At 39.2% G+C, this 14,812-nt stretch overlaps 1 protein-coding gene across 9 annotated transcripts in view; it reads right to left on the bottom strand.

Annotated features, from left to right (window-relative positions):
* abcc9 (ATP-binding cassette, sub-family C (CFTR/MRP), member 9) overlaps positions 1-14,812 on the bottom strand; it is a 92,380-nt gene that overhangs the window by 41,736 nt on the left and 35,832 nt on the right. For 4 of the 9 annotated variants that reach the window (XR_005638175.1, XM_039792019.1, XM_039792018.1 and 1 more), the window contains exons 17-20: positions 12,210-12,282; positions 9,607-9,712; positions 5,264-5,302; positions 3,261-3,299 (exon numbers count right to left, since the gene is read on the bottom strand). Coding sequence is in view for 6 of the 9 variants with exons in the window: in XM_039792019.1 (XP_039647953.1) it covers positions 3,261-3,299; positions 5,264-5,302; positions 9,607-9,712; positions 12,210-12,282 (257 nt within the window). In the remaining 3 variants the exon portion in view is untranslated. The remainder of the gene's footprint in view (positions 1-3,260; positions 3,300-5,263; positions 5,303-9,606; positions 9,713-12,209; positions 12,283-14,812) is intronic. The other 5 variants (XR_005638176.1, XR_005638177.1, XM_039792023.1 and 2 more) reach the window with 2 other exon arrangements.

Below are 14,812 nucleotides of genomic sequence, written 5' to 3'. Positions count from 1 at the left end.
ATGTTGTTAAACTGATTAATTTTTGATGTGCCCTCTGTGTGTCCCTTTAATGCCGGTGGACAAAAGTGAACACAAATTAATACGTTGTCATCACATCGATTTTATACTTTATGCAAATTAGCAATTTCAGCTAATGGCTACAACTTCCATCTCTTGCTTGAGAGCTGTGCCGAAAATTTGACCATGCATACTGAATCACAGGGTCAGTCCCTGCCCTGTCACTGCAAGCGTCTCATGCTTATACATCCCTTAGTACATTCATGTGGATTTTTTATTTAGTATCTTTTCTTCTATTGTCCATATTATTCATGTGGATTTGTTATTTTATCATCCTGTTTATGATGTATGTGTATGTTGTGTGTGATGTCTTTATGTTACTGGGACCTTGAATTTCCCCTTGGGGATCAATAAAGTATCTATCTATCTATCTATCTATCTATCTATCTATCTATCTATCTATCTATCTATCTATCTATCTATCTATCTATAAATATTAAGGAGGAAAGCTGTTATCAGATCAGTACTCCTGTTCTAATCAGCTTCATACATGCGACACCCAGACATTGAAAGAAAAGGAGGACGAGAGGGAAGATTATGTCAAACTCCACCGCAACATGAAAATTATTTGGTCAGAAATGACAGATCAATATGGATCATGGATTGGGTTAATGATGAGCTGCAAATCACCAACAACGGCAAAATCACTGATAACACCAGCTACAGCAACATATATAAAAACATCAACAAGACCAACAACACAACAACAACAACTGTTGCTGGGAGTCGAAGTGTGACTCTCTGTCAAAAACAGAGAGAAATTCAAATAGACGTTGTCTCTGAAAGTATTCTAACATGTACAATGTGATCGTTATGCAAACTTACTGTTACATAGTCGTTTTGTATCCTGTTAGAACAGACTTGATGACATTTCCCTCTAATATGAAATCAGACCTTTTTTGTCACTTACATAAAAAATATGTACAGTTTACAACTTGTTAACCCTTGTATGGTCTTCCCACCGACCATGTCCTCTCGGGTCAAAAACACTTTGATGCTTTTTTCGACTTTTTTTGTCCCTTTTGTTGACACTTTTTTGCAATGTTTTTGTCAAGTTTTTGTTGTTTTTTTCTCAACATTTGACAAATTTTTTCACTTCCACTACCACTAACACCAACTTCTAACCACTATAATTTCTTATTTTTGAAATTCATGGTCAATAAACCTTGTGTATATGAAGTTATACCTCATTTTTCAGTTAAAAAAGCTGAAATTAGGAATAATTTATTAGAGGAACATATGTTGATTGATAACCAGAGACTGGTGTACAGTATGTCAAAGTTAAGTCAGGATACCGTTTAAACCATTTATATTTTTATTCAAATGCTATAAAATTAAATAAAACACTCAAAATTTAAAGAAAGTAATAATCAGTAATTGTACTTGCGGAGAGCGTTGCAGGGAACCATCCATGTTATTTTTGGGTAATATGGTTAAAAAGAAACCCATATTTCTGATATAGAGATTTTGAAACAGGAGGGTTAACATTATTATTAAAGGTTTGAGTGTTTCCAGTGTATTTATTCTGCAGCGACGCAGTGCAGTGAGTCCATGAACGAAGGCAACTGTCTGTGGTTAGTTCACACGTCTGTAATAACAGCGGGACAGTCGAGTGTCTGTTATCTAAACTGTTACAGTCAGTTAAAACAGGTAAGGTGTGGATAACGATGTTGGTAGCCAACCGGTTACAAACAGGCTCGGTAGTGAACGACACACTAACATGCTGAAGAATTCTGTGTTTTTGTGTCTTTAGCTGCGCTGGGCCTGAGAATATTCGGTAAGCCCTCTGAGGTCTAAGGGCATTTTCACATATCTTCTTAAAGATATTTGCATATAACTGATCCACATGTGTTTAATATCAAAATGTTGAGACCAGACTCAGCTTTCTGTTTAGTGGGGCCCACATTTTTTTTTGAGCAATGTGTAAAGAGATAATTTGGCACTAAAGCTGAAACGTTCTAGACTGTTCTAGCTGTTCTATTATTTACCTTTGCCCACTTATTTATTATATCCATATTACTGAAGATTATTTATAAAAAATCTCATTGAGTAAATATTTAGTGAAAGCACCAATAGTCAACACTACAATATCGTTGCGGTATCGATATCGAGGTATTTGGTCAAAAATATTGCGATATTTGATTTTCTCCTTATTGCCCAGCCTTAAATGTGACGTTTTTTTTTAAAAGTACTTTGTGCCAATGTAAAGATGGGCTCATGTGGATTTCACAAAAGTAGAATAAAAATAAATATCTGGAAAAGTAACTGATAAACATTTAAATAAACTTTGAAGTGTTACATTTGAGAAAGGAATTTGATGTGTGTGTATATATATGCATAAGTGTGTATAAATAAAACATCTATATAAGCAGAGCGAGTTTGTTTGTTTGAGTAAGGACAATTTGACTCCCAGCATTAAAAGCACAAACCATACCGGGATCAGATGGCACAAAACTAATAATCATCTCAATGGGAGAAGAGCAACACAACGAAGAAGACAGCACACTATAAAGGCTGATGGAGTCGTTCCTGAACACATATTAACATAATGCCAATAAACATAGTTACACTCGTCATAACGTAAAGACTGAAAAAACTATTTTTCACTCTTTAATTTTGTCCTTCCTTCCTCTTTTGAAATGTATATTTCAACTGTTGTTTAAATCGACTACTCTTTTTTTGTTTTGTAAACCACTTTGAGCTGCATTTTGTGTATGAAAGGTACCATTTAAATAAAGATTATTATATTGCACATCAATATACCCATGTATATCGTATTATCAGTATTACAAAGCTTCAAAAAGTAACTACAAATTAAGACTAAGACTTAAGGCGTATTACAATAACATCGCCTAAGCTAAACATGTTTGTCTAGTTTCCACCTTTTTCTTGAATCGCGTCATATGTGTTTTCATGTTGATCACTTGTATTGCACTATAAACAAATAACTTAAAAAGGAAAGAAAAAAAGACTAAAACTTAAGAATAAACTATACTACATTTTAAGAAATCTATCAAACTAATATGGTCCGTATGTATGTGTCCAGGAACAACACACAGCCTGGAATACTGCAGTGGAAAACAGTACTTTCTTCTGAGAGAGGCAGAGTAAAGATGAAAAAAATTGAATTAAATTAGAAGACAGCAAAAAGGGGAAGGAGGGATTAAAGGGTAACTTCAGAAGACACGGCGGAGAACGTCTACCTCCTGATGTCTTCGCCAGACTCTTCTGTCTCTGACCAACTGTCAAAGTCACGCCATTGTGTCAGAATGAGTCGACTGTAATCAACTGTGTACATGTATGTGTATGAGTGGAAATATGTGATAAAAGACGGCAAAACGAGAAAGAGACAGAGACAGCTGAGAGCAACTTCTCTGTTGAAACAGAGAACAGAGGGAGGAAGACGGACACAAAAAAATGGGAGAGACAGACGTGTTTTCACGCCAAGCCCCAGACAGTGAAGACATGATGTTAGCCTGCCAACTGTTGATCGAATTAACCTCTCCACCCAGAGAAGACGAGCCATGTAAGTGATGTGGTCATTGTCTGTCTGTGATAATTAGGTTTTGTGGCTTCTTCGACAATGTCTCATATCTTATGAGCATGACGATGTGTGTGTAATAATTATGTCCTGGGTTAAAAGATTAGGTATATTCAGGACCTGTAGACAAACATATATGGTACACAACTCAGGTGGCTTCCTTTTTGTTTTCTTCCAATGACCAGATTATATGAAGAATGTGTAAAGGTAACTATATATATACAGTATGAACTATAAATGACATACTGTAGATGTCTATGCTGTCATCACCAACTAGCTCAGAACTTATGTAAACTTCTGGGTGTATTCCTGACTATTAAAACGTCTTTGGCTGACTATTAAGCCCTCAACAGATAGAAAGTGTCACAACAGCAAATGCTATTACTCAAAGGGATAGTTTGGATCTTTTGAAGGGTTGTTTTATGAGGTGCATATCCTACAGTAGATGGTGGTCAGCACACCCTAAGTTTGAAGAAGCAGACAGGGCAACACAACAAAACCTATTTCAGACACCTAAAAAAAAATCGATATCAGTTTAAGTATACGCTATATGAAGAATAATTTCAGTCTTACCCTACTGTTAAGTACTGCCTTTATGGCGGAAAACTATTGCCGTTATATCCATCTACGCTCTCTTCAAAACCACCAGACTTCATTGACAAAAAACACCAATTTTCCATCGCAGAACACGGGAGTGGCTGGTCTACCGCTGCCTTGATCAGTTAGTTTGTTTTTGTTATTGTGTGACTGTTAGTGAATCCGGACCAACCCTTTCAAACACCAAAGCGCCGGATGTTTTTTTTTTTACACAGAACCGTCAGAGAAGCTGTCTTGGAAACTGTTGGGAAAAGGGCAGGCACTTTAAAAAAAAAATAACTGACAGGTGATTGGATGAACCATCTGTCTATCATGTCCGCCATTGTTGTTTTGAACGAACAGTCACGGTTGTCACAGACACCTTAGTCTGTTATGGCCAAACCTTCCTCCACAGCGCTGCAAAGGAGGGTCTGGCTAGTCCACACAGCATTCTGGGATGGGAGAAAAATGTGCTTGGGGGGGGGGGGGGGGGGAAAATTTTAATAAGCCTCGGGAAGGAACTTGTTTTGGTGGAGCATGTGTACGTTCAAAAGTTGTTTTGGTCGTGCAACAGAAAACTCAGATTGGACAGATAGTCTAGCTCGCTGTCTGGATTTACCCTGCAGAGATCTGAGGAGCAGTTAACCATAGTCAATTCCAACACAAAGAAAGGTGATGGACATCCGGCCGAAAAAGAGGGATATACGGCGGAATTTCCAGCGGCACTTCCAGGAAATAAAACGTCGTCGATATAGAGTACAAACACCTAAACCACGCCCATAGCGGCCAGTAGCTCCTCACCAGACACTGATTGGTTCAGTGTTACACATGTTACATTTCAAAAGATCCAACTTATCCCTTTAATGCTTTTAGTTCATCAGGAGTTTGTCAGGTGAGTTTGTTCTTTCCATCTGCTCTGGGACTTCTGGCATTTCACTACTGGCAATACAAGTGGTTTAAGCTACTTCAACCTGATATACATCATTGTAAACCAGACAAAGCAGATTAATTATGAATGTATGAAGTATGAATGTTTACAGACTGTGTAAATGATTATGTTTTAGAAAGAAGGGACCAGAGAGAAAGTACCTTATGTTCCCCTCGTGGACCGTCTCATTATCAGGCAGCCTGATATGGTAAGAAGGCAGGAGGTAAAGAGAAAAGAAATCACACACACACACATACATTCATATATACATGTAGTCACATGAACAGAGGCGCATATGCGCAAACACACACACACACACACACACACACACACACACACACACACACACACACACACACACACACACACACACACACACACACACACACACACACACACACACACACACACACACACACACACACTGCAAAGGTTAGTGTGCAGCCCTGGAGGCTACAGATTCTCTTATGATACAGATGTGCAAGAGTAATCTATAGGTATTGTGATATAGGATTTTTAAGCATGGAATATAAACAACAGATAAAGCACAGATTTATGATAAAAATCCAAACGTCATGTAAAAAAAAAAAATGCAACAGAAGCTGATGACCAGGAAGAAAACTTGTCTTAGCCCAGAGGTTTCTGAAACACAGCTATATGCAAAAGGTCGCATGCACTTTAAAAAACATATACTACCTTTACAATAACAAGCTGTCAGAGAACCATTCAGTTCAGTTTCAGCCATGAAAAAAAAGAAGATGGCCTAACCCTAACCCTAAAATTGAAAAATAAGTTGCTAGCTAACTTAATTATTTGAGATAATATTTTGCTGTATTAGCTAAAAATTCCATGAAAAAGGGGCAAAAACACACTAGGGTTGTATGACCAGAACCTGTTAATTTCTAATGTTTTCTGACACAGCAGTAATCCTAATGCACTACCAATTTCTTGCTTTCGCTGTCTCCGTTTAATCTAAGTTCACACTACAGGATTTTCAAAGTCATCAGAACACTGCGCTGTTCACACTACACCACTTTCTGTTTTGTAATCGGGAGTCTGGTTTTCACACTACATGACTGAGTGGCCACAGGGCCTCACCCACTACATCTTTCCCTAGGAGGAATCCCTGATCAGTATGTCTGGTCTCCAAACTACTCGTCACAAAAACACACGTGATGTAGCAAGCACTACAAGTTGTTGGTGCGCTGATTTGCAGTGATAAAACGAAAAGTGTCATTTCCCCGCTTCCCATTCATTTCTATGGGAGCAGCCGTGCAATGCGTTCTGGTAGCGTGGCGGGGACTTTGGAGAAGCGGGGCGTTGAGTCGCCCGCTCCTCATTGGCATAAAGTTGAATCTAGAGTTGTGCCGATGGACGATATCATCGTCCATCGTGATGGCTGGCCGACATCACGATGGAATGCCACCATCGTGATGCCACGCCGCCCCCCACCCACTCAAGTGTCAAAACACACTAATCCTAGTCGCGGGCGCTGGACGGGAAATTGACAAGTGCGTCGGTCTTAAACTAGCAAAGACACAAAGACAAGACATAGGGCTCCTTAAGTGGAAGCTACTTTTTCCCCCTTTACGTGCAACCTATTTGTGAAAAAGACCCTCGCTTTGAGCAGACTGGATTGGCTGTAGTGATACATTCTCTCTCTCTCTCTCTCTCCATGTCAGTTGTAGCTCGCTCTACCTTCTAGTAACGTTGGACGCAGCGGTCTCGAGTGAGAGAGAAAAAAGCGTTAAAAGTGGAACGCTATCACACTTTCCTTTCTCCCCTCAATGGACTAAGTTTGTCGACACTACTCTGTGCGTGCATCAATAAGTAAGTCTGAGGTCCTGTAGGTACGGGACGATGTTATGCAGGATTTATGAATGTACGTTAGCAACAGTAGGCTAATTCACGAGGGTGCTATTTTATGTGTGAGCTAATATTGCGCATCTGTTCATTTGCGCTGCAAGAGTTATGTTTCTGTTTATTGAATGCGTTATTCAGTGCAAACATAACCGAGAATGTAGTTTAAACTCAGTAATGATGGTATGTTAGGTTATTACTGTCGCTCGGTTGAAGGCAAATGTCCCACTGTACTGTCGTTACGCAGATCACGGACATCTGATTGACTTTACTGCACCGTACTTAAGTGAAAGTAGGTCACGTTGTAAAACCTACCAACAGGGCACCATTTACAGAGGGCATTTAAATGTATGTCTAATCGTTTCTATGTTAACTGTTGGCCCATAGTAGTAGAAAAAAATATTTATGTAAAGAGATATAAGCTCAAGTCGTGTAGTGTGAACTAGGCATAAGGGGGTGTATCCCATAATGAGACATCTTACTTAGAACCGGTTTAGGCAAGTAGCCTCCAAGTTCCGATGTCTCGCTGTGGTATATGAGACAGCAAAAGCAGGAGATTGTCAGTCGTTTTAGACGGCTCGCTGCTGTCCATCACAATAACATTACTCATCAGAATCAATTATTCTGAGAATATTTTCATATCTTCTCAAGTTAATATTGATTTAATGACTCTAACAAACATAAGTCATAGTGTGCTGATGTGTGAGACAGTAGGTCATTTGACAGCTAATGTGTCTGTTGCAATGGAAACAGACAAACAAATAATACATTATACTGATAATGATGTGATCAGTTCATAATAAAAGCCTCTTTAGTATAATTCAATATCCCGAGGGAATTACTGTGACGCCGGTCGGTCACGTGGCTACTGGTCACATGACAGTTAAATTCTGTGGACTTTACAGATAAATTGGCTCGTCATAGAGAACAACACAATGTCACTGTAAATAAATGTCTAGTTCAGTTCAACAATATAAGATATATATATATGTCGTTTAAGACGGCTAGCTGCAGTCCATCAGAAAAAAATTACCAAAGGACTCAATTATTCGGAGAATATTTTCACATCTTCTCAAGTCAATATTGATTTAATGACTCTAAAGGCCGTTTTATGCTTCTACGTCGACTCGACGCCGTAGCCCCGCAGACCCCTCTGTGTCTACGCCGGACCCTACGCCGTAGCCTGACGTGCGCCTCTCGAAAATAGTAACTACACGCCGCAGCGATGCACGTCGCTCGGCCGTGACGCATGTCGCTCGGCCGTGACATGGTAGCGTTGCATTTCCCCCCCGACTCATTTCCTGGTTCTCCTTCTTCATAAACAACGTGAAATCAAGGAGAGGGTTAACTTGTCCTGCTCCAGATTTCCCACCGTGGTCAGAAAGAACAGGGGAGACACTTTGTTTCTCTAGATAATCGGCGTCAATCTCTTGCTTCTCCCTCGCTCTATCACCCACCCACACACACACACACACGCTGGCTCGCACACACACACACCAGCGCACAAGTATAAACATCAGGCCACTTACGTAGGCTACGGCGAGAGCTCTGCGCGGAGCCTCCGCAGAACCATAAAACAGGCTTAATAAACTGTCATAGTGTGCTTATGTGTGAGACTGTAGGTCATTTGACAGTTAATGTGTGTGCTGCAATGGAACCAGACACAAACACACAAATAATGATACTTATAATGACAATGATGTGATCATTTCGTAATAAAAGCCTCTTTAGTATAATTCAATATCCTGACAGCAGTTCCATTCAATTGAGAACATAATCCTTTGAAATGGCATGAAATATGACTATACTATGACTTTTTAGATTAAAAATCCTTTCAGTGAGGAAGCTAATAGATTCAATCACCCACACTGTCATTTAATCTTGTTCTAACCATCAGAGCAGAACAATTAAATCATACAGAAAACTGTTCTTGGACACTTGGTGATGCTAATGGGCAAATAATTAGTTCCTGGCAGTATTTCTCAAACTGAGTCTTACACTTGTGCACAAACAAGACAATAATATAAGTAATATCATCCCATATACAGTTATTACTAAGCCTCGGCCCTTATCTAGCAATCACTTCAAATTAAAAAAAGATGTACTGTGTGTACCCAGATGTGTGTAATAAAATGTATCTTTGTAAACACTGAAATAAAAGAAAAGTAATTAAATACAATGCATGTTGTCATGTTGGATGAAGTAGCACAAATAAAATAGAAAGATATAAAAAGATAAATAGAAACAGAAACTGTTCAGATAGAATACTGAAAAGGAGAAACAATGAGTATATGTATGTATTATTATTAAAAAAGAAGAAGGCCTTGGCCAAAATTGTATAGTTATAGAAACTCTGACGAAAAATATACTATAGTATGTCTGAGAAACGGCAAATGTCACAGTACTTTTTAAGATCGACTGTTTCACAAAAGGATAAAGAAGTAACTGGATAAAAGACTTAAACCTTAAAGCGACACTGTACTTGTGTATTCCCCATCTTCAATCGTCCTTCTGGAGTAAACCAAAGTATCACTACCTAAAGTGCAGCTAGAACTAATGGTTTGGGTCCGAAATAAGACCAGAGCACGTCCTTGCATACGTCATGACACACTGTGATCCATAAAGTGTTGTTGTGAGGTCTTACTTGCTCCAGTAGACACTTCCACCGAGGGTCTGCATCTCGCCAAGCATGGCCAGCAGCAGGGAGGACTTCCCACAACCCACCTGGCCCACAATCATTGTCAGCTGGCCTGAACACAAAGAAAAGGTAGGGACTGTTATCGCGGGTGTTGTCCTCCTGTAATATATTTATTTATATAAATATTCATACAATATTTCTCAACTTTTGGGTTGGGTTGGATCCTACATGGGGTCACTTGATTGGGTCGCAGATATTTAAGTCTAAGACAGCGCACTCAAATTTGACTTATTAATTCAAAAGGACATATAGATTTCTTTTTTTTTTTTAAAAGCTGATGATATTGTTATTTGTACATATTGCATCCATGCTTGCAAAAACAACTGAACATACAATATGCAATTTTTTCTACATTTTCATGTATCTAACCATCCCAGAGCACATTCGGCGTTAAGAGCTGGATAGACCGCCAAAACTGAAAAGTCTGCAGTGAGTCAGAGTTATGGACGGAAAGGCAGAGCAAGTTAAAATATATATTATATATTTCCATCTTGTAATGCCACTGTTTTGGGTATTTTTTTAATATAAATAATTTGTAATAGAGCAGATTTAGGAAATGTATTGACTGCATGATCATATCACCGTATTATACTGTATACTGCCATGCGAGCCACAAATTAAAGCTTGGCGAGCCGCACAATGAGTAACGATGCTCTACAACAACACAACGCTGACCAATCTCTGATAAAAAAAATAAAAGTGTAAGGTGAAAAATGAACATCTGTTTTTGACTTGACACACACAAGAACAGAGCTCAAACGGAGTGCTGATGTTGGTTTTAAAAAAAAAAAACACACACTTCTATCCCACCAATGACTAAATTTAATTTATCAGTACTGCATGCCTGAAGTCAACCCTAAACCTAACCCTTCCTCTAAGTCTAATAGGGCTGCATGTTGTGGATTATTTTCTTTGTCAATTAATATGTGGATTATTTTCTCATTTAATCGATTAGTTGAGTCTAAAATCTCAGAAAAATGTGGATCAGTGTTTCCCAAAGGCCAAGATGACGTCCTCAAATGTCTTGTTTTGTCCACAACTCAGATATTCAGTTTACTGTCAGAGGAGTGAAGAAACTAGAACATATTCACATTTAACAAGCTGGAATCAGGGAATTTCTTTCTTTTATTCATAAAAAATGACTCAAACCGATTAATTGTAATTGATTATCAAAATAGTTGCTGACTAATTTAATAGTTGACATCTAATCGATTAATCTTTGAAGCTCTCAAGTCTAACAAAAGTATAAAATGGTCCCTTGAAGATGTGAGGAACAGCCTAGAGAGAGAGAGAGAGAGAGAGCGAGAGAGACACACACACACACACACACACACACACAACCACCCACACACACACACACACACACACACAAAATAACACTGCACCAGAACTTGGCAGAACAGCAAATCCTATTTGTCTTAGCAGTAGCATGATGGGGATAGCAAGCAAGTCACTTCCCAGGGGAAGATGCGAGTGTGTGATATTCTGCACGGTCAATCTGTTGGCCACCTCCTCAACGCGACCTGGCCTCCTGAGACTTGGCATTTCAGTGACATCGCTGCAGCATTACTGGAACAGCAGGGCTGCACGTTTCATTCACATTTGAACACCGTGAATTTCACTCATTGGCTCAGTGACAGAGTAGAAACTGAATTTTACCTCCAAAATGATAACCTATAAAACCAATTTTTCAAACCTGAGAGCATGTCGCTTATAGCTAATGCATAAGGCAGCAAGAGTCTGAAAAGCTGATTCTGCTTCTGAAATTACAACACTTTGGACGCAATTACGTTGTTTACTGCTCTAATCCAACCATTGACCTTATTCTAAATACAACAGTATTTTCATTAAGTTCTTTACATTCCATCATGAGGTTTTCTCCATTACACAACCTCACACCTGATGGATATTGTGGAAATTCTATTAAAACATTTAAACAATGACAATGCCTGCTTTGCAAAATGTGCCTACAAATTGTTTAAATTAAGTAAATGGCCTGATTTATATAGCGCTTTCATAACGACTACTCAAAACGCTTTTACATAGTACAGGAACCATTCACACACTGTGGCTGAGGCCGCCGCACAAGGTGCCACCTGCTCATCAGATAAACATTTACAATCCGATGGCGCAGCATCTGGAGCAACTTGGGGTTCAGTGTCTTGCCCAGGGACACTTCCTCATGGGACTGCAGGTAGTTAGTTAGTTAGTTAGTTTAGACGAGCTAAGCTGACTCTATTGGACAAAGACAAGACATTTACTGTGTCCTCATTGCTAATATTCAGAAATCAAATCTACTTTAACAGGGTATTTACATCTGCTTACAGCAGTGACAGAACACTTTTACAAATATTCTTTTCTAGACTTCATTTAGGTATTATTTTGCAATTATTTATATCAACTTATCTGGATTTCTTGGCAAATTTACCAGATCAGATGGTAATATTAATTGTTTTAATGACTGATAAATGTGAACTAAATTCTGATGAAGTACTGAGTCTAAGCATGGCTGTAAGTGACGTATTTTCTGGTGGAAGGGTTAGTCCTACCTGTGGGGATGCAGATGTTGATGTCGGACAGCGTGGACAGGTTACTTCCCCAGGTGAAGAATCCATTGCTCACCTAAACAAAAAAACACAGAGAGAAATTGAAATGTCAAAATGTCTCTGCTAAAGCACAGAGGCTTTACGCAAGACTTGACTCAGGAATGATGAAATAAATGAAAACTACTAATACTACTCATTTTGTGGAGTCATTTATTATTTGCAGTGGATTTCTCTCTCACTGTGCAACACATGACTACGTGCTGTTTTCTTGTTGTGAGTAGAGCCGCCAGAGTCGAGCAAATGACCCAGTTTATGTCCTGACCCAGAGTTCCTCGCTCTGAGTTCATTGGTGTGAACGCTGCTGTGATAACTGAATTACACAATGAAGGACACACACTGTGCTCATGGTACGTGGGACTGATGCCAAACCTCATCCGGTGACGCATTTTCTCAGGTTCTGGAGAGTTCATTTGAATGTACGCTGACAAATAAAAAAACATTACTTAAGAAGGACAAGTGCAGCATCGTTTATTTCCTTTTTTTTTGTAAGGAGAGGCTGTCTGAGGACCCCCGCCAAAGCCTTAATTAATGCTCACTTCTGTATTCATTAGAGCAGAGATCTTCCACAGGGGGTCCGGAACCCCTAGGGGGTCCTCAGAGTTGCTGCAGGGGTCTCCAAATTATTGTCTGATAGTTTAAATATATACTGTATGTATATATATATATGTGTGTCTGAAAATATACATTAACATGAATCTAACATATTATTTGTAAAGATAAATATTTTTTTTTATTTACACAACATTGATGATAGGCTTACTGGCCCATAGGTAAGGTAGCCATCCACAGATACAGTAAAGCTTAAGGATTCACTGTTCCACATTTTAACATTAAAACATGATGTATAAATATATGAATATGTCAACAATTATTTTAATATCTTAAAACAACCTGATCTCACAGAATTCCGTGAAATGAACACGGCCACTTAACTCAAAATCTGTGGCAGTTTGGGCCCACGGAAGAATTCTGTGAAATGAACACGGCCCCTTAAGTTAAGGAAAAGGTCGTGGGTGGGCTTTCGGTTCTGTGACACGTGGGAAGAACAGGACGGAAATGAAGAAAGCAACTTTAGGAAACACGCGGGACACGATCCCCGGTCTCCTGGGTGAAGGTCCTGTGTTTGACCCATCCACCCCCCCAACCAACCTCCTTACGAGGAATTTTGGCATTACATAGTTCTCGCTACCGTAGTCGCTCTTAATGCTACGTCATCTTCTCATTGACTTTACATTGGCGTTGTTTTCCGTGGTGGCCACGTGGAGTTTTCACACATTCCGTGCCACCACCACGTAATGCGGCGTTAACGATTCGTGATCATTTCACAGAATTCTGTGCGACCAGGCTGCTTAGTACTGTATGCACAATAAAAAGGTATATCTGAAGGCTCTAGGCCACCCTACACGTTATTGTAGGCCCAGTTTAATATGCAGCTCAATTCTATAGATTATATAGAGTAAGGGCAGGGACCCCTTACTCTATATTATGTATAATGTAATGTATCCATCTCTTTTACAGCTGGGGGGTCCTTGGCCTAAAAACGTTGAAGACCCCTACATTAGAGGTTCAACAGTTGAATAATAATAATAGAATAAAATATCCTGCAGCCAAATCAAGTCCATTTTATTTATAAAGCCAAAAATCAAAAAGGGCCTTACAAACTGTACAGTATACAACACCCTGTAGCTTTAGACCCTCGATTCGGATAAGGACAAAATCCTGTGAAATCTGTAACGACAAATCTGATTTATGGTCCCCAAATGAGGGGTACACTTTTTGGTTTTAGTTTTGAATTTGTTTTACATTCTATGTGTGTGTGTTAAGCAATAGGGGGGCTGAAAAAAAAGAAAAGAAAGGGCTAAAATTGTAATGTGTAATGTTGTTAATCTTGTGCCTTTCTCAGTAAAAATTTATCCAAAAATAAATAAAAAAAGGAGGCAGTTCGAGTGAACAGTGAATAATGTATACGGTCAACCATCTTTATGAGTCTTTCAATTCAATGGTGTTCATAGTTTCAAATCCTAACAGAAGTTATCTCAGGACACTTTACAGATTACAGAGGAGGTCTAGACCAAGCTCTATAATTTCCCGTGGTGGAAGAAGTATTCAGATCCTTTACTTAAAGGAACACGCCGACTTATTGGGACTTTAGCTCATTCACCGTGTCCCCCAGAGTTAGATAAGTCCATACATACCTTTCTCATCTCCGTGCGTGTCGTAACTCTGTCTGACGCCCCCGCCGCTAGCTAAGCCTAGCACAGATGCTGGAGGTAACTGGTTCCAACTAGCCTACTGCTCCCAAAAAGTGACAAAATAACGCCAACATGTTCCTATTTACATGTACACCTCCGCATATGGGCGCGCGCTCCACCAACTGAGCTATCTGGGCGCCCTAAAATTAGCTTTTTAACAGTTGAGTGGAAACTGTTTATTGAACCGTGATCATGAAGGCTTTAAAATAGATTGTTTGTTGCATTTTGTGGTTATTTCATATGGGAATCTGTAAAAGTATGTAAGTAGCATCAGGAAAATGTAGTTAAAGTATG

Source organism: Perca fluviatilis, chromosome 23, assembly GCF_010015445.1.
Source record: "Perca fluviatilis chromosome 23, GENO_Pfluv_1.0, whole genome shotgun sequence".
Lineage (NCBI taxonomy): Eukaryota > Metazoa > Chordata > Actinopteri > Perciformes > Percidae > Perca > Perca fluviatilis.
Note: the sequence above shows the minus strand (reverse complement) of the source record. Positions and strands in the feature narration are given on the sequence as shown.